The following is a 19302-nucleotide window of genomic DNA, read 5'->3' as shown; positions in this document are numbered from 1 at the left end:
AGGGAAGGATGGACAAATTATTGTTCATCAAGAAACTGCTCCCCATGAATTCACAAATTGTCTGTCAAACAAATACGAGGCATTCTTTAAATGAGACTACAAATGTTCGGTGCCTGCGCAAGAGCCCAAAGGACATTAAAAGACAATACCCACCGCAGCCACAGCCTGTTCACCCTGCTGCCAGTCTGTCACAGCACCAGACTACAGAGCAGCCTCTTTCCTCAGGCTGAGAGAGTCCTCAACCTCACATCCTCCTCCACACTCCACCATAAAAAGTTTGTTTTTTGTATGTAGCATAAAAACTACAACTTCATTTCATTCTGTAATCCAGTGTTGAAAAATTATATTAAATTAAGTTTGAACCCTTCAACCTTGAAATAAAGAAAACCTTCCCAGACTCCACCTCAGAAGCCTACAGGGCTTATTTTGGAACCGTGGACAGAGTGTGGCATGCTGTCTTCATCCTGCTTCCAGACTTTTAGTCCAGCTAAGTTAACTGTGTCCTGACTCCAACTCCATACACACAAATAAGATTGATTTCCATCCTTTTCGTCTCAGTTTGAGAAAAAGTGTATTTGCCAAATGATTCTTTTATTAAAATAATTTACCCTATACAGATATACTCCTATCAGATTGAACGGTGGTTCTCAAACTATGGTAAAAGTACCACTGGTGGTACCGTGCTTTCTTTAGTGGTACGCGAAGGAATCTATGACTACTGATTCCTCTGTATTGATGCTTTCCCACAGTTACACTGCACAATGGATGCACGCTGTATCATGTTTCAGTTTGTTTGGGACCGGAGCCACGGTGAGGAGAGAAAAAAGCGCTCGACAGCATGGCGCCACTAAACCTGAGAGGCCCACCCTATTTTTCCCTGATAAAGCGACACTGTGAACAACAAACCTGTGTTGAAATCAGCAGAAGGAGAGTTAGTAATGTTAGCTGTTAGCAGCCGGTGGGCAGCACAGTCCTGACTGGCTAAATACCGGAGATACGAACGTTAACGGAGGTGCCATAGAGTTATTGTTATGAGACGTTCAAAGTCGGCTGAGGAAAAATGACTATTGGGCGATTGTAAATTCCAACGTTATCATGATGTGTTCAAATGAAATCTCATAAAATATTGTTTTTGGTGAGAAGCTTGAATAACTCCAGTTGTTTGAAGGAGATGTTTTCACATCAATATAAAACAGATATTAGAGAGAGAATTATGACCTGTTTAACTTCCTAACACTAGATCTAAGCAGCTGGACAAGATTTTTTTAATCAAAGCAAATATTTAAATAATTATAATCATTTGAATTGTGTGTTTTTATGCAAACAACCACTGTAGATGACAATAACAAAGTACAGTACAGTACAGTGTACAGTACCCTCCCTACCCCGAAAAATAGGGCTTTTTGGACCTGCAGTGCATGTTTTCATATTTTGGCATGCTGGGGGATTCTCTGTTTTGTTAAGTTTTGTTAATGGATACATTACTACCCAAAACAGTCAGTCCTGTACGGTTCAAAAACTCCTGCATATAATGTAATTTTCTTAATAATATGCTGTTTGGAGTGATTTTCAGTATAATAAATGCTGAAAAATAAGTGCGCAGTATGTTTTCTATAAATTAATGTAGTGATGAAATAGATGTTACGTTTGACAGAATTTGTTTGGCCCCCGGCAACAATCTGGGTTTCTCATGTGACCCCCCAGGAAAAATAGTTGCCCACCCCTGGTCATAACGGTGGTACTTGGAGAGTCAATTATTTTCTGAGGTGGTACGTGGTGTAAAAAGTTTGAGAACCACTGAGATAAATTTAGAACGAAATGTACTGTAGTCCCCGATAGAAGACAACCACACACAGTCTACACTCACATGTCAGCATCGGCTGCATATAAACACAGTCAGATGTGTGCACGTAAACACACAGAGACGGCACATACAGAGCTCGTAAGACTTAGCCGCATGACACGGAGAAGGAAGGAGTGCACGGACTTCAAATAACTGAGTCAATTGGAATTGATTCAGCTCAGCGGGCAGCCTGTGTGTCAGCTCTGTGCTTGCTCTTTTTTCAGCAACAACTCAAAATCTGTCTGGTGGCTGAGAGAGACAGAGACAGAGACAGAGTGTTCCGTCTTCATAACTGATGTAGTAAATAAAAGGTGGGTAAACTATGACCTTCAGTCACCATGAGGCAATGCACCAATACAAACATACATCAACTCTACTTTCATTTTCTCTTCTAAGGACTACTTATTGTTGCTTTTTTTTAATTAATTAATTGCCTCAAACTTAAAGTCACCCTTAGAAGCAGACTCTGGCTGAGCTCAGATGGCTTTACCTCCCTGTACATCAAAGAGGTGCATTAGCAGCAGCATTACTCAACCAACAGAGCAAGTAAAGGTTATGAAACTGAGATTAAAAGAGCGGTATAAGTATTTGATGCCGTACGCTGTGAACCTGAAATGATTGCTCGTGGTCATATACAGAGCAAAAAAACACACCGTGTTCCTGCTTTTGTTTCTTAAATGAGTGTGTTATCTTAACAATATCACACATTTCCCACTCAGAGCTGAGATTTTATTCCAAGGCAGCCAAGCTGGAATTGGCAACCTTTAAGTCGCAAGCTCCTGTCTCTAACTGCTGGGCTGCAATCCATGCTGTTTTATGCTCATGTGCTCGTGATGCTGATGAAAATACTTGGTATAATAACCGTCTGAGGAAGGGCATTGATGGGTTTTTCACATGGAGAATTCAAGTCTTGGAATACGTAATGAAAATCACAAAAGTCAAAGAGGACCTATTATGCGTTTTTGCCCTTTCCCTTTCCTTTAGTGTGTTTTGTTTTTTTTACATGTAAAAGTTACAAAGTCCATGCCAAAGGGAGTTACTCTCCCCCACAGAAACACTGCTCCTGACCTGCCTGAAACGCCTCGCTTGAAGTCCCGCGACGTTGAAACCTGCCTTGGCGGAGGTCTGCGCTCTCCGAGTGCACTTCTAGTTTTAGATTATGATAATACTACTGAGACAAACAAAACAAAGCAACTAAACATAAGTACAGAAAAAGCACAATATATCCAGATAATGGGGTTGTTGATGAGTGATGTCCTGGGTGAAGAGGAGAGTTTTCGAGGATTGAATGAGTCTGTGGATATGGCGTTGTTGCGGATCTCTGCCGGGAGAGAGATACAGAGGGTCGGGGCTGCCACGCTGAATGCTCAAACAAAATATGTGTTATTTAGTAAGCTTGAGAGGTGCGGCAAAGCTAGCTGTTTCCCCTTATTTTACACTGACAGGTGGTTGTGGTTTTATATTTACTGTACAGACGTGTGGTATGTGATCTTCTCATCTAACTTTCAGCAAGAATGTGAATAAGTGTATTTTCCAAAATATTGAACTATTCCTTTAAAGGTCCCCTTTATTGTAAAAATTTAGATTTTCATGTCTTTTATTTTATAAAGCAGGTTTAAGTGCTTTATAAATACTATCAAAATGCTCAATATAGAAATACACACAGCCCATATTCAGAAATTGTGCGTTTGGAACAAGCCATTAGGATTTCTGTCCATTTGTGATGTCACAAATATACAATATTTAGACCATTTCACAGTTTTAAATGTAAACATTCTAAATGTGTCCCAGTTTATTCCTGGTTGCAGTGTATGTGAATAACATCAGCTGACAGGAAGTAAACATGGACCCAAACTGTTGCCTAGCAACGCAATTCCGTTGCAATTCCATCGAAATGCACTAAAACGGAGCGACAGAGGGTAAATGCAGGTATATTTAGGCAGACAGTATGAGGAAAATAAAGGAAGTATAATCCTGAAAATGAGCACGATATGGGACCTTCAACATGTATAACTATAGACTTGACGGATTATTGTAAAAACGTTTTTTAGAAAGAAAGTGGGAAACTCATGACCCCTTTATTAATGACTTATTAATGTTCATATCTGCAGACTTGGCTATGAAAAGTTATTCCTCATTTTACATGCATTTCTCCTACAAACATCAAGCAACACATTTCCACGCATTACAAGCATGCAGTCTTTTAAAAATAACCTTCCATTTTCACAGGAAACAACTTGGTTAGGTTTAGGCAAAAGAACTACTTAGGTTTAGGAAAAGGTGGTGGTTTGTTTGGGTTAAAATAACTATGGAAGTGGCGTTCCTTAAGTACAGAAGTTACGTGACAAATAAATCAAAGTTGACTTTTGGTTTCACACGGGACACAAAGACCGTTCTCCTGGGTGAAAGTCAAGTGTTTTTTTGTTTTTTTTTGTGGTTTCATGATTTCGTGGGATATACATGTATACGAATTACAGTGCATTACTCGTCATAGGTATAGGCTCTATATTCAACACCATGGACAGCGGCGCAGTTAAACAGGGTTAATGGCTCCTTGTGTGAGCCTCCATCATGCGTGTGCATCTGTGCGCTCCTGCAGACCATTCCACCAACCTGTGCTGTGAATTCATCTCCCTCTAGTGTCCACACAACAGCGAAGAACAATTAAAACATCCCCATGTTTGGAGTTGTGTGTCTTTATCGAAGCAAATCCTCGATTCCGTTAAAGACAAGGAGAAGGAGGTTAAGGATAAAAACGGAGAGAATCAGAGCTGGATGTATTATTCCCCTTCGACGGCCGGTTACTCTCCGCCAAACAATCCCACACACGTTCCTCTCCTCTGCCGTTCAACTCGCCACAGTTCAGGGGGGAAGGGATCAATGTCAGGCCGAGCTGGAACACCCCTCGCCCGTCCTCTCCTTAAAGTTTGAACATCGATCATTCCTCCCTGCCTTCATGTACCGGCGGCTTTCCTGAGCAGACGGGGATGAGGGACCGGGAGATAAAAGCATGCGAGAGTTGCCGGTTTGTGGCCTGGCGGTGTACCACGGTGTCTGCTGGATATAATCATGTACTATAAACTCTGGGGGTCTTGACCAGCTGAATCATCCTTTTTTTTTTTTCAAAGTTTTTTAATAGACTTTTCCTTGGACTGGCTCCCTCACCGGAGAGCCGGCCAAGTGAAAGCTGAGCTAAACACTGTCTGTCTCTTTACTCAGAGAGCAATTAATATCAAGTCACTCATTTCCTGCGTTTATAATTTCAGCTGTAATTTGTTGAAGGTTCTTTTTATTCATCCACACAAACATAGAAATTACAGTGCTCCCATTGTAATAAACCAAAGCATAAATACCAACACAATTAAACCATGTAGAATAAAAAAACAAAAACATAATAAATTTGATCAAAAATATTATCCAATTATTATCTTAAGGATGGACTTTTTTTCTTTTTAGCTCCTGATTCAGACAATGACAATACCATAGAGCTAAATAAATAAATAAAAATACAGTCCTAAAGCTTAGTTACACTGTGTGGAAGAAATCATGTTTATGAATTTTAGGGATAAGAAGGACCTCATCGACACATTCATTGACGCTTAATCCATCTACTAGTAGCAAGGAATGGCAAAGTCAGCAGACAACACATGGAGTCAGTGGTGTAAGACATAATTAATTCATACTTTAAGTCACTATATGTAAGATTTATACAATATACAATTATGGCATCTTTTAAATTCCTCTGACGACATCACTTTTTACACATTTTCTTTGTGTAAACGAGGCAATGTCAATGAGGATTGGGATAGTTAATGTGTTGCTTTCTGACCATTCATTTGTGTGACGCTGAGTTTGATGTATGGGAGAAGGATGAGCGGTGTACTGGTTTGCATTTCAATAAGGGGGCGGCTGTGGCTCAGAGGTACAGTGGGTTCGCCCACCAATCGGAAGATCAGTGGTTCAATCCCCGGCTCCCCCGCGGGGGCAAGTCGCGTATAGGTGGCATACACTGACAGCCAATGAAATTGCAGACTTATTAACGCTGTCCAGGGTGCTGAAAACGCCGCTCTGGTCCAGCAGTTTTCTCCTGAATATTTAAGAATAATTATCTGGAGCAGGTTCGAATCCCACTTGGTACAAAGTCTGTGATACATTGTCAAAGATAATGAGCTATTTGGGAATCAAGAAATGTGAGCCTTAGTTTGTTATTTACTTCTTCTGATTATCATTAGGTAAGTCACGTTTAGGTGGCATACACTGACAGCCAATGAAATTGCAGACTTATTAACGCTGTCCAAGGTGCTGAAAACGCAGCTCTGGTCCAGCAGTTTTCTCCTGAATATTTAAGAATGATTATCTGGAGCTGGTTCGAATCCCACTTGGTACAAAGTCTGTGATACATTATCAAAGATAATGAGCTATTTGGGAATCAAGTTTGTTATTTACTTCTTCTGATTATCATTAGATTAGACTAGTCTGGTTATATCAAGTTCTTGACTTACTTAAAGCTATTAACCAATTATATTACAGAGTTTTCTTCCTATGTGTAACATTTAAATTGCAATTACTTAATTACTTCAATTAGAGACTTTACTGTTCACTATAAATTATTAATTTATTAATGAGACATGTAGACATTAGTGAATGAAATGTATTTATTAACCACAACTGTAACAGTAAATATTCAACAGAGCCCATATTGCAAGGTCACACATATATCACACAAAAATGTAAGGTAAAGTAAATATAATATTGTATATAATAAATGTAATAATTATTTACATGAGCAAAATATACAGTATATACAGTGGAAACCGGTTACAGTGATCACAGTTACATTGATAAACCGCTTATATGGGGCAGTGGTGGCCCTCCCTCATTACCACCACTGAGGTGCCCTTGAGCAAGGCCCCCCCAACCGCTCCAGTGGAGTTGCTCAGTGACCAGCAGATCAGACTGTGGTTGTACTGGGCAGCTTCCAGGTGTGAATGTGTAACTGTGTGAATGTGATCAGGGCGTTCCTGAAAAAGAGAGCATTGCCCTCAGTGAACCTCCCCCTGAATAAAATAAAGGTAAAAACAAATAAATAAAATATGGATCAAAAAGCTTGGGACAGAATCATTACTATGCAAATGCTGTTTAAATAATCTGCTTATAGTGATCAATTTGACCCGGACAGACGTGATCACATGGTAAAACACTCCCCCTCGCTGTCTCTCATTTTCCCCTTTCAACTTCCCATCTCTTTTTTTCTCTCTCATAAAAAGCAGACACCTGGAACTCCTTCCAGGTCATCTCCTTCTCCATGCCCTGATCTTTGTAGAGGGAAAAGACTTTAGCAGGGCAGTAAATGTACTTCCCTGCTATTCCAGGGAATCCAGTGTGAATGTGAGGACTGTTTGGGCCCTGTTTCAGTTCCATCTTACAGAACCGACACTTGCGACCTGTCTGTGGGGAGTCAGTCCTTTTCCTCTTCTGCTGTCCTCGCTCCTCCACCCTTTTTTTTGTGGCGTCCAGTTCCTGCTGGAAGAACTTTGTAGCTGCAAAGTCTTGAAAGGGCATTTTGGGGTTTGTCAGACCTTCAGCACCATAAGCCTTGAAAACTTTAGTGGAGCAGTAGAAATATCTGACAGGACCTTGCTGGAAGAAGAAGTGGATGGAAGAACCATCATTCTCATACCTCGACTTTGGCTGGCCACAGGAAAGACATGTTTTTGTGTGTGCCTTCTTTTGCTGTGGTTGTTGTTGCTGAGGCTGGTGTTGGTGCTGCTGTTGGATTTCCATTATGTTATGAACAATTTTCTCAATTGATGCTTGCGTTAGAGGTGTGGCAAGGGTCTGAACAGGTGGAGGTGGGTTAAAAACTGCAACAGGCATGGTAACAACCGGCACAGTGGTAGTCTCACTGCCCTCTGACAGAGAGTGCCAGAGTTCCTGCCTCTCTTGCAGTTTTTCGGGGCTGGTGTTTAAAGAGGAGCTGGTGTTTAATAATTTACTGAGGTGCTTTACGTACTGTGAAATATGTAGTTTGGTAGTTGGGTGGAGCATGCTGTTTGGGTCTGTACAGGTGTTGTGAACTAGAGCAGCATAGTCCTGGTCCACAAGCTTGAGCATGTCCTTCTGCCCACGGTGTTTGTTCAGCAGGTTGTCAATAACCTGCTTCATAGGGGCAGGCCAGCGCTTGTGGTCCAACACAAATACCCTCCCACCAGTCTTCACAGGTCCAGTGCGAGCTCCAGTTGGGGAGGACAGCAGGGGCAGAGATGGCGGAGATGTGGTTTCTATAAAAATAAAAGACGGAGTACAATAAATCATTCTGGCACACAGAAGGGGGAAAACCCCAATTCATACACTCGCATGGGTGAAAACATTTTATACTTTGTCAGATTTTTTAGATAATGGCTCATGGCTGACTGGTATGTTTATGTAAAAGTAGATTCATTAACACATCAAATAAGGCCCTCATATTGTCTCATCTCTAAGAAAAGAAAGATGCAACACATCTATTAAGGTATTTACTAAATAAATATGATTGAAATCCAGTTACTGATGCTGAAGTTTTGTCAAGTACTTTGTCTGTCTGTCAAATGTTTACCTGGCTCTGTCTGAGGATCGGGAGTTGCACTTGGAGTCACTTCTGGTTTTATAGCCAAGTCAGCAGGAGGGCATGCAGCAAACTGAAACAGCTTCTGTGGTGCCATGGAGGATGACTGAAGAGGCTCAGACTGGGCAGTGAGCTGGCTGCTTTGCGGAGGTGGATTCCGGTCTGTGGTAGAGTCGGTCTTGCTCCTGTGCTTGTCCCAGTCTAGAGGAACTGGGCGGCAACCAGGCTCAACATACTCCAGGCCAAACTTCTCTCCAGTGTCTCTGTTAGAGGGTTGAAAAGCAGGATATTTCACGTGCCCCAACACCCGTTCAGAGACTGCATTGAGCTCTGCCATCAACGCTGGATCAAAGACAGCTGGGAGGTGGACACCCGGCTGCTTCAAGTCCACCAGACGCTGGTAATTCCACCGCGCCACCCCTGTCATCCCCTGTGCCTGAAACAGCTCTGTGGAGACACGTGTTCCAGTGACCCACTGAGCCTGGTGGAAATGGTATCCCTCCTGCTGGGATGTGCCTCTGATGGGGATCCAAACAGGAACTCTAGCACCTTCACCCTTCACATGATTCAGCTGCACTGTTCCTCCATGTCTGTACAAGATCCCACCCTCCACCTCAGGATCACTCAGGCAACCTCGCAGGATGTGCACACGCTGAATCCGCCATGTCTTCAGCATAGAGGGCTTGAAGAGAGGAGCACCATTTGGATCACACGTGAGGTGAAAGTGCTGGAAAACTCCCTCGACTCTCTTGATGAGCTCCTCAGGCAGTGGAATTCTGGTCCTGCAGTGCTCGCGAGTGTGTGGCTTTGTTGGGTTGGCAGGCTGAATTCCACAGAAGGCATAGGCGTCTTTAAGCCTCTGCAGGTCTTCCTGGTCCACCACAGAAAAGGCTGCAGACAGAAACTGGGCAAAAGAGCTGTACAGAGGATGGTGCTCTGACACACACTCCCGGAGAAACCGCCTCAGACAGTGGAACAAGTCCAGCTTGATGGTCATGTTTGTATTGAAGTCTGATCGTGATGCACAGACGTTCAGCAGGTTACCAGAAGTGGCCTCAGCAACAATGGCATCAGTTGTCCTCCAAGCATCCCAGTTCAGATGCTCTCCTGCACAAGATTCTGCCACCTTAAACGCTGCACAGCAATCCCTGAAAGAAAGAATGGAGACAAATATAGCCATGAATGTTAAAGCAGTCATATCAATCACTATGTGCAGTCCAGTGTATTCACTCATGACAATATAATTATTCCTATGAGCTGAATGAATGCAAAGGGATTTTCTTTCATCGAACTGGAAATATGAAATATGAAAAGCAATGTAAGTTGTGATTATGAGCTGTTCATGTCACCAATAATAGAAAAAAATATTGATGATAACGTACCTGTCTACCCACTGGTATTGTGCCTTCTCTAGGCCTGCAGTGCTGTAGCGGTGTGCTAGTCCCTCGTACAGGGGCTTGAGGGACTTCTCTGTCTCAGACTGCACCATCACCCATGAAAGGATCATCCAGTTCTCATTCATGACCGCATATGATGACATGGTCCCGGATGAAAAGGTGACCTTTCTGGCAACTTTCCGTGTGTGGTCTGAGCGGAACGCCTGTCCAAAGGTGCCCTGCAGAAAGTTTTTGATGGCATCTTCCTGGTGTTGATACTCATGCAGCAGGCAGTCAGTCAGGTAGTGTGCAGACACAGAGATCCCGTTCCAGCCATCTGAATCCCCGTAGTCCCCGAAGGGAGCTGGCTTGGTTTCCTGTCTTATGAACTGAGTGATGGTTCTTTGGTCATACCTCCCTGCCTCGCCATCCATGGTGTTTTGGCAGCTGAGGAGGTAGGCCAGGTGAGCACGTTCGTATTTCAGGTGCATCATCTCCATGATCTGCTTTGTCATGTCGGTGGGTGAGTTACCTGTGCGTCTGAGCTCGTCCATGACCGATTTACAGATGGCCTTTTTGTAGGTCAGTATTGCTGGCAACAGGTTTGTGAACCTCTTTGGAAGCTTTTCCAGCCACAGTGGGTTGTCAGCATACCACCTCTTCCGGCAAACTTTGCAGCACAGCCTGGATGACAACAGGTAGTACTGTCCAGTGATGCCAACAATCACACGAGGCCTACCAACACCTGCAGAGGTAACTTGAGGCTGAGCACAACCTTCAATACATGGCAGAGTGTCGTTGTTCCTCAGCCTCGCCATCAAGTTGTCATTCTCTGGCTTCCATATGAAAAAGGGATGGAGCTGAAAGTACTTTGGGGATGGAAGATCAGAGATGCTGTCAATTAATTCTGGCTGGGGAGGGAGACGCCACAGTGACAGCATCTTCATGGGGTTGCGCACAGGAATGGAGCCTGGCCAGAGACCCAGGGATTCCAGCTCTGTCTTCATCCAGATCCTCTGCTGCTGTGAACAGTTCCACTGACTGACATCATGGTCATAGCCAGGAAGCTGTGGAGGAGGACAGCTGGGGACAGCTGATGGCCTGGGTAATGGCTGACCTGGTTAGGCAAGAAGAAAGACATAGCAAATTATTAAGATTGTGTGTTGACTTGATTCTATCTCTTTGACACGCACACAGCCAAATCAAGAACATTCAAATACTTACTTTGAGCTCTTGGCGGTTGCAGCGGCGGTTGAATGGGCTCTGCAGACGTCTCAGGAGAAATCGGAAGTGCCTCTGACACTATATAGAATATTAAACATTTCATTATTATTCACAGTACGATAAATAAAAAACTTGACTATGACATTGTGCACCAGTATCTGATTTACATCAATGAGAACAGTTCCGATGGACACTACATATGGATATTTTTAAGATGCAAATACAGTTAAAATAATACACACCTGGAACAGTGACAGTTGTCTCTGTTGGCAAGGGTCCTGGTGTTTCTGGCATCAGGAACATCAGCTCCTGAGGAAGGGGCACAGGTCTCTTTACCATCGGCAGAGCAGGGGCTGCAAGGAGATAAGGACCACAAAAAGTAATCAATTATTGGTTTATAACGGACATAATCAGAGGGAATATGACAGAAAGGTTTAAATGGATAAAAAGAAATATAATGCATTTACCATCTACTTGTGAACCCGTCAGTTCAGTTGGTGTGGACAGTGTAGCAGATGGTACTACAACAGAAAAAATCTTGTCAGTCATTTATATTTTGACAATATAAAAAAAACTGGTGTTAGTAAAGGCATACATTATCCATCTTTTACTTCACCTGCTTATCTCAGCCTTATATAGTTAAACAGACTGTTTGTTACATTAAAGTATAAAGAATTTCATTCATACACATGCAGTTTAGTTCTGTATGGATAAATATTTAGTAGTCAGTCATTACAATTTAGCCTAAGCAGGGGAAGCAACATGGCACACTGCAAACACATGCATACAAGTGTTAGTAACCACAGCAGTCCTATATGTATATACATATATATATATATATATATATATATATATGTATATATATATATATATATATATATATATATATATATATATATATATATATGTATATATATATATATATATTCATCATATAAGTCTAAAAACTGGAATAAAGAGTGCTACTTACCCTCGCCATGACTGGAATCAATTCATAGTCACTAGGACAACAAGTTGAACAGCAAAACACAAACATGACCAGAACATGGTCAACATGAGAAGGAACGGTTTATGTCATGCTTCGGTTTGGGATAAGAATTCATGGTCCCAGAGTCTCTGTCGACGACAGGACGTTTTTGTTTGGTTAAGAACCTCTTTCTGTTCCCGAAGCCTGTCGTCTGGCAGTTGATGCTGATGGTGCAGAAACAGCTGTAAAACACAAACAAAAACAATTAAATATAAACTATATAGAATACACAATTAATATTAAACAGGCTGAACTGTAAATTATTTTGAATCTTCAGGCAGTAGAAACAAACCAATATAAGACAACAAATGTTTACTCACAGCTCTGCACATGTTGCTTGGAAGGACAGATACCCAGCATCGCTCTCTCCAGCTCTTCATCTTCATCCATCACTGTGATGCAAACAGACAAGAATTAGAATGTACTAAAAATATGGCTTTACTGTACTTAGGATAGTATGAATAAAATCACCACTGAAATAATGGAAGACGAAGTTTACTCCCTTTGGTGTACTAAAATACACTGGATACCATGACAGCATATACATTTTTTTGACAAAACAAATGGAAAACAAGACCCACCCATGGCTTCAGCAGGGGCCTGTGAGGCATGTGTCACCAGAGAGGAGCCAGAGGGGGAGGGCAGCTTCTTCTGCAGGTACACTTGTAGTTTGTGCATCTTTGTTCCTGGAGCACAGCTTTTCCTCATAATAAAGGCTGCATAGCCATCATCCCTGCTGTCCCAAATCTCTCTCCAGGTGCTTTTGGCACGAGAGCCAAAACCAACCAGCTGGTCATCCTCTGATGCTGATGCTGCTGCTGCTGCTGTCACAACTGGCTTTTGTTTCTCATAATTGAGAAGAGACTGGATTTCTTGAAAGCTGAGGGCATAGCTCACAAATGACAGCAGGCTGTCCTTGCTGTGCCCCCCTGCCATGAACACTCCTGCAGTCTCCTCCTTTTGCTGGTTCTTGATTAGGTAGATGGTATACCCAATGTCATTTTCAAGGAGCCAGCGGAAGGACTTCCCTTTATATTTCCCAAACTGCAGGATGTATTCTCCAGCCACCTCAGTTTTATCTGAAGCATTCCCTCCTCTTAAAATGATCACAGACAGTGCATTTTTCCTGACCAGCTCCTCCTTCACGGGTGCAGACTTGTCCTGTAGAGAGGGGTTGTCTTTAAGGAGTTTGGCTGCATCCGTTGGATCCTGACGGAGATATCCAAGTGGTCCCTTGCGGAATGTGACACTCATTCTCCCAGGGAAAAAAACAGTTTTCTGCATTTTACCTGTAATGAAGAAAAGCATATTGATCTATTAATATGTTATAGACAGGCATTGTTTTCATAACAAATGTTAATAGTGAGGGTCTCAAGGGAGAGCAGGAATTAGGAGGTTCACATCTCAGCTCTAGCCCCTTTACTGTCTACATATTCTCACTGTATTTATCAGGGTTTTGAAGAAAAAAAAATGATATCAAATACCTTTACTTTAATATTACCTTTACTACTTTGTATAGTACCTTGATTAAGTGCCTGCCTTTGTGTATGTCTTAACGATGAGCTCTGGTTGTTGAGGCAGACTATTTACACTTCAAAGATAGACCCCCCCCCCCATGGGTTAAATGCTTTGAACTACCCATGGGAAAGAACTTGAAGGTGAAGGGAGCTCAGCCCCCCCACCCCCAACCAGTGATTCTGACTCAAGTAACACTGAAGTGTGAAGTGTCTTATCCAGCAACGCCCTGCATTCAATTCACCTTTCCTATCCCAAACAGACATGCATTAGACTATATTTGATATATTCTGCTTTTGACAAGCTCAGACAAACGTGGCCTATTTAGTATTTTGAAAATTGTAATATGGTATAGAAGCATATAATAAGTGTTAAAATTAAGCATGAATAGTACGTTGTACACAACATGACAAAGTATGAAAAACCCTCAGAGACATTGGTTCTCAATTAATAAACAATATTCTGGTGTTCTCTCATTTTAACAGAGGTGGAAGAAGTACTCTGATCTTGTACTTCAGTGATAGTACTGATACCACAGTGTAGAAATACTCTGCTACAAGTAAAAGTCCTGCATTAAAAACCTTAAGTATAAGTACATGCTGTGACAACAGCAACGTTATACAACGGAGACTGAAAGTAGTCGACGTAGCGTTAAGTGCAAACACGACGACTTTATGATTCATATGAAGCTTGTTCATTTATCATTCTGTCAATGTGTGTATGTAAAGTAACGTTAGTGTGTCCAGAGTAACGTTATATCTAACCTTACTGCTGATGTAAGCTGCTGATATACCGTAGTTAACGCTACATTAGACATTAATGTTAACTAACAACGTGATGCTTTCAACCTAAGGAATGTTAAGTTTCGTTAGCTTGTAATTCATCCGAATATACCGCAGCAGCTCGACACAATAAACTGAGGAAACACGGCTAATGATAACTTTATAGCGCTCACACAAGCAAGAACGCGTCAGACAGCGCCAGGATACATTATAATAACATGTTGGTTCATTGTTAATAATGTTACGTTAGCTTGTAATTCATCCGAAAGTACCGCGGCGACACAATAAACGGGAGAAACACGGCTAACGTTAACTTTATAGCGCTCACACAAGCAAGAACACGTCAGACAGCGCCAGGATACATTATAGTAACATGTTGGTAATCTTTATTTATCTAAATATAACTCACCGTTTGGCGTAATGTCCACACAGCGTAGCTCAAGCTCAAGTCGATGTGAAGTGTAGATCATCCAGACCAACAGTGACAGAGTGGCGAAGGAAACAACAACTCCTCTCCTCGGAAAAAGGGCGCCAAACAAACAATAGCGGCCAAAGATATATTGCATCCGTAGTGGTTCAGCACTACCATAGAGAATGAATGGAAACGTGTTTAGGGCGCTTTAGCTAAAGAATCCCCGGGTGCCGCGCGGGTCGAAGTGTCCTTGAGCAAGACACTGAACCCCAAACTGCTCCTGAAGGCTGAACCATCGGTGTGTGAACGGGTGAATGCTGACATGTAGTGTAAAGTGGTCATAACACTTTATAAATGCAAGTTAATTTACAATTAACATTTTTATTTGCATTTTTAGATAAACATTTTCAAGCGTACATGTGACAAATATCTGGTGATAGGACAACCAGCAGAATTGATGTCGGTACTTGTACAAGACAAGTATACCAACTGAAACAGTTTAGGGACAGACAGACAAACGAAAGAAAGAAAAAATAGGGACGTAAAACAAATAAAGACACAGGACAATACCAAACAATTGCGTACTTCCACACTCAGCGATGCCAAATGATGATGAGATGTAGTGCAGGCCAATCCACTGCTACGGGAATAAAAGTGACAAAGAGCATTGGAATTGACTCCTGGAGTCCCTGACAGTCCTACACCCTAATCTAGACCTCTAATGTTGGAAAGGTAATGCTCCCATTTCTAAAGGAAACATCTCACTCTGTTCATGAGTCTATATGATGACAGGCCTTCCAGCACGGCCAGTCTACCAAAATGATTATGCCAAAGATTTATAGTGGGTGGGGGGGGGCAGATGGGACCTTCCATTCTGAAATAATGAGTTTACAAGCAAGCATCAGTGCAGTCTGCACGCATTCTGCATCAGGGGATGGGAAGTTCTCGAGGAGTGACGGGTCCCCCGGGATGTACAGACTCCAGGAGAAAGTCACGCCTTACCATTTGTGTAACAAATGACAAAAAAACCAAGGCAACAAAAGCAAACTGAAGAACACAACACGGGTTCAGACTGATGGGTATGTAGTATCGAGTATGCAGATATATACACTGATCAGCCATAAAATTAAGACCACTGACAGGTGAAATGAAAAAAAAATGGATTATCTCGTTACCATGGTACCTGGCAGTGGGTGGGATATATTAGACAACAAGTGAACATTTTGAACTTTGTGTTGGAAGCAGATAAAAATGGGCCAGCGTAAGGATGTGAGCGACTTTGACAACAAGGGCCACATAGTGCTGGCTAGACGACTGGGTCAGAGCATCTCCAGAACTGCAGCTCTTGTGGGATGTTCCCGGTCTGCAGTGGTCAGGACCTACCAAAAGTGGTCCAAAGATGGAAAAAAACAGTGAAGGTGTCAGAACACACAGTGTGTCGCAGTTTGGTGTTGACTTGGCCTCCAAATTCTCCAGATCTCAATCTAATGGAGCATCTGTGTCCGATCCACGGAGGCCCCACCTCGCAATTTTACAGGACTTAAAGGATCTGCTACTGACGGCTTGGTGCCAGATACCACAGCAGACCTTCAGAGGTCTAGTGGAGTCCATGCCTCGATGTGTCAGGACTGTTTTGGCGGCAAAAGGGGGACCTACTCAATATTAGGCAGGTGGTCATAATGTTATGGCTGATTGGTGTATATGCGTGTGTGTGACTTATGTGGGATCAATGGGTAATAGGTGTGTGAGAGGCGTTCAAGTAAAGGTTAAGATGCTTTCATGGAAAATGACTCATCATGACGCATCTTTCAGCTTATTGATTATTTTGTTTTTCAGTGAAAAGACCAACTTTACACGACCTGCCCAGTGCAGCCAAACAGCAGACAGACAGAGTTAGCAACTAGCTGGTGAACCTAATGGAACATGTTGAAATCCTCCCTTTTTTTAAGGTCTCAAGGTTGGCAAGTATGCCGTTGCAACACATAAATATCTCTTCTATTCATCACATGCTTTTTGATTGATATAACACAGAATAATAATAATAATAATAATATTAATAATAATAATAATAATAATAATATGAAAATTAAATAAATAATAAATCTACATAATAATAATAATAATAATCAACATTAATATTTAGGAAGACAATTAGCCTACATTTTATTTGATGGGGGGCAGTAGGGGACCTGGATAATGGATAGGGCGGGCGCTAGCCCAAAACAGGTTGAGAACCACTGCTATAGGCCTTACTGACTAATGTGCATGCAGTTTTTTGGTCATTCAGAATATTTCTGGCCTGTGAGATGGTGCGTGTGAAACATGCACTACACCTGACAAATTGCATTTATAATGACACAACCTATAAACTCACAGCGACTGAAAGGTTCTCATCATTTTAACATGTTTTCTTTCTCACTTGTTCACCAAGTGTGGCTGCATTTCCTCCTCAGTTCAGTTCATCAGACAGTTCATGCACCTCACTAGAACTGCCAGGCAACCGACAGATTTTGTTTTACTAAAAGTACAGTACCAAACACACACACAAGGAAACCTTTTTCCGAAACAAAACGGGTGAAATGGTTTCGGTGTCCCAGATTTGAAAACCTCCGACAGGCACATTGCATCGCTCCGCTTTAGAGAGAGCATGGAGGCAGACCTTCAGACGAGTAGATTTGATGTTCTTAAATGTGTTTTCCTTTTTCTGCCGGGAAATGGGGTTGAGGATAATGGAAGGGAAAAAAAAGCATTAAACTGAGTATAGAAATGGAAGAAAATAGCTCAGAGAAGAAGGATGTTCTCACCTTTGCACAACACACCCAGGCCACCGCCTGAAAGCATACACACTTCTTGATAGCACAGGATCATTTCCATCTCCACAACCTACACGTAAATCTGATCAATAGTACGTTAAGAGAGCTGGAATCAGATTTGTACTCCAAGGAGGTAACCTTACAAGAAAGGTTTTTTTTTCAAAATCCAGTGAAAGGATGATTTACACTTCCAAACAGACGAGGAAACATTACAGGAAATTGGATCTGAAGTTGTTAAAAGCCCAGATTTATGGCGTTTTAAAACCAGAGTGGTCTGACGCTGTGATTGACCTGTTGAGGAGAACGGATAACAGCCATTAGGAGACAAAGATCAAATAAAACTATTAAAGAACAATGATAGCAGATTACACTTTCAGCTGTACAATCAATCCAAATTGGATTGTAGAATGTTCTACATCTTCACAGTACACTGTGCTTTGTTTATCTGATAGCTTTTTAGCCATGCTAGGAATGTCAATGTCCATCTCTGACAGCTGCTCTGTAGTCTTGTTTGTACGGCAGTGGATGCTTCTGTATCGCTTGCCAGGTGGCAGCAGGGTGAACAGGCTGTTGCTTTTAATATTATTTGGGCTCTGCGCAGGCACCTCACCTCACCGATATCACTGATGTTTGGTAGATGGGTACCAATGGCTGCAGAGCCCTCCTGTCCTTGGCCGTCTACAACCCATGCCTGTTTGTAATGTTTATATGAACTTTTATCGTTGTTTCTAACCCGGCCGATGATGGTGTTGTCGTCCGCAAACTTCACAACAGAGTTCTCTCCATGTAGGGGGGTTGCAGTCGTGGGTGTACAGGATGAACAGAAAGGGGTTTAGCACACAACCCTGGGGGGGGCTCCAGTGTTCAACACTAGAGTGGAGGATGTGTGACCATCAATCCGAACTGACTTGGGTCTGTTTGTGAGGAAGTCTCCTATCCAGTTGCAGAGTGTGGTATAGCCCAGGGTACTAAGTTTGCCAATCAGTTTCATGGGGGCGATTGTATTGAAGGCCGAGCTGAATCAACAAACAGCATTCTGATGCAAGTGTTGTCATATTCAAACTGGTGAGGGTCCAGGCTGGCAGGGATGCTGTTTTTGATGTGCTGGAGAACCAATTTCTTAAAATACTTCATCAGAATGGGGTGAGTGCCATAGGGTGGGAGTCGTTTAGACTATACTGTACTATACCAGTCTCTATTCCCATCTTTGTATTACAAAGAAGTTGTTAAAATAGTGACCAACTATAGGTGGAATGCTCAGACTGCCCCATTATTTCAAACTCTGAAGTTATTAAACATATTTGACACCAATAAACTTCAGATAGGTACTTTTCTATTTCAATTTCTTAACAATTCACCACCCACTTCCTTTCACAGTTTCTTTGTAACTAGGTGTCAGATCCACTGTTATCACACCAGGTATGTTGATCTTCTAAAGTATATAGTCAGTTCTACAGAAATAGCCTCGGACAGTTTTCGGTTCAGAGGTCCAGTTGTATGGAACAGCTTACCTGCTTCACTTCGCAGTCACTCCTCATTTCTGAATTTTAAAAGAGATCTTAAACAACTACTCTTGACAGAGTACAGTATTATGTAAATGAGGTGGATACAGTGTATGCAAGTAGTGCTAACACTTATTATTATAATCCTGTTTTTTTTTCCTTTTCTCTGCTTATCTACAACATTTCTTGTTTGGAAATAGTATT

At 42.1% G+C, this 19302-nt stretch overlaps 2 protein-coding genes across 2 annotated transcripts; both read right to left on the bottom strand.

Moving 5' to 3' along the window:
• Positions 1-6907: 6907 nt before the first annotated feature.
• On the bottom strand, positions 6908-11875 carry LOC119488528. The gene is made up of 6 exons (XM_037770263.1): positions 11515-11875; positions 11290-11400; positions 11048-11125; positions 9830-10940; positions 8439-9595; positions 6908-8124 (listed from the first exon to the last, which is right to left on the bottom strand). Exons 1-6 carry the CDS (start codon positions 11594-11596, stop codon positions 7061-7063), a joined length of 3603 nt encoding a protein of 1200 aa, XP_037626191.1. The 5' UTR covers positions 11597-11875; the 3' UTR covers positions 6908-7060.
• Positions 11876-12096: 221 nt separating this feature from the next.
• LOC119488527 lies at positions 12097-14547 on the bottom strand. Its single transcript, XM_037770262.1, has 3 exons — positions 12656-14547; positions 12391-12466; positions 12097-12256 (listed from the first exon to the last, which is right to left on the bottom strand). Exons 1-3 carry the CDS (start codon positions 13380-13382, stop codon positions 12097-12099), a joined length of 963 nt encoding a protein of 320 aa, XP_037626190.1. The 5' UTR covers positions 13383-14547.
• Positions 14548-19302: the final 4755 nt, after the last annotated feature.

The sequence above is a fragment of the Sebastes umbrosus genome, chromosome 5 (assembly GCF_015220745.1).
Source record: "Sebastes umbrosus isolate fSebUmb1 chromosome 5, fSebUmb1.pri, whole genome shotgun sequence".
Lineage (NCBI taxonomy): Eukaryota > Metazoa > Chordata > Actinopteri > Perciformes > Sebastidae > Sebastes > Sebastes umbrosus.
This window is presented reverse-complemented; position numbering and strand designations above follow the sequence as displayed.

Excerpts from the sequence above, each read along its gene's own strand:
- LOC119488528 (XM_037770263.1), bottom strand. The coding sequence starts at position 11,596 with ATGACTGACAAGATTTTTTCTGTTGTAGTACCATCTGCTACACTGTCC. Across the intron at positions 11,126-11,289 it reads GACAACTGTCACTGTTCCAG|TGTCAGAGGCACTTCCGATT; the intron begins GTGTGTATTATT and ends TATTCTATATAG. Across the intron at positions 8,125-8,438 it reads CGATCCTCAGACAGAGCCAG|AAACCACATCTCCGCCATCT; the intron begins GTAAACATTTGA and ends TTATTTTTATAG.
- LOC119488527 (XM_037770262.1), bottom strand. The coding sequence starts at position 13,382 with ATGCTTTTCTTCATTACAGGTAAAATGCAGAAAACTGTTTTTTTCCCT. Across the intron at positions 12,467-12,655 it reads GGCCCCTGCTGAAGCCATGG|TGATGGATGAAGATGAAGAG; the intron begins GTGGGTCTTGTT and ends TTTGCATCACAG. Across the intron at positions 12,257-12,390 it reads CAACATGTGCAGAGCTGTGA|CTGTTTCTGCACCATCAGCA; the intron begins GTAAACATTTGT and ends TGTGTTTTACAG.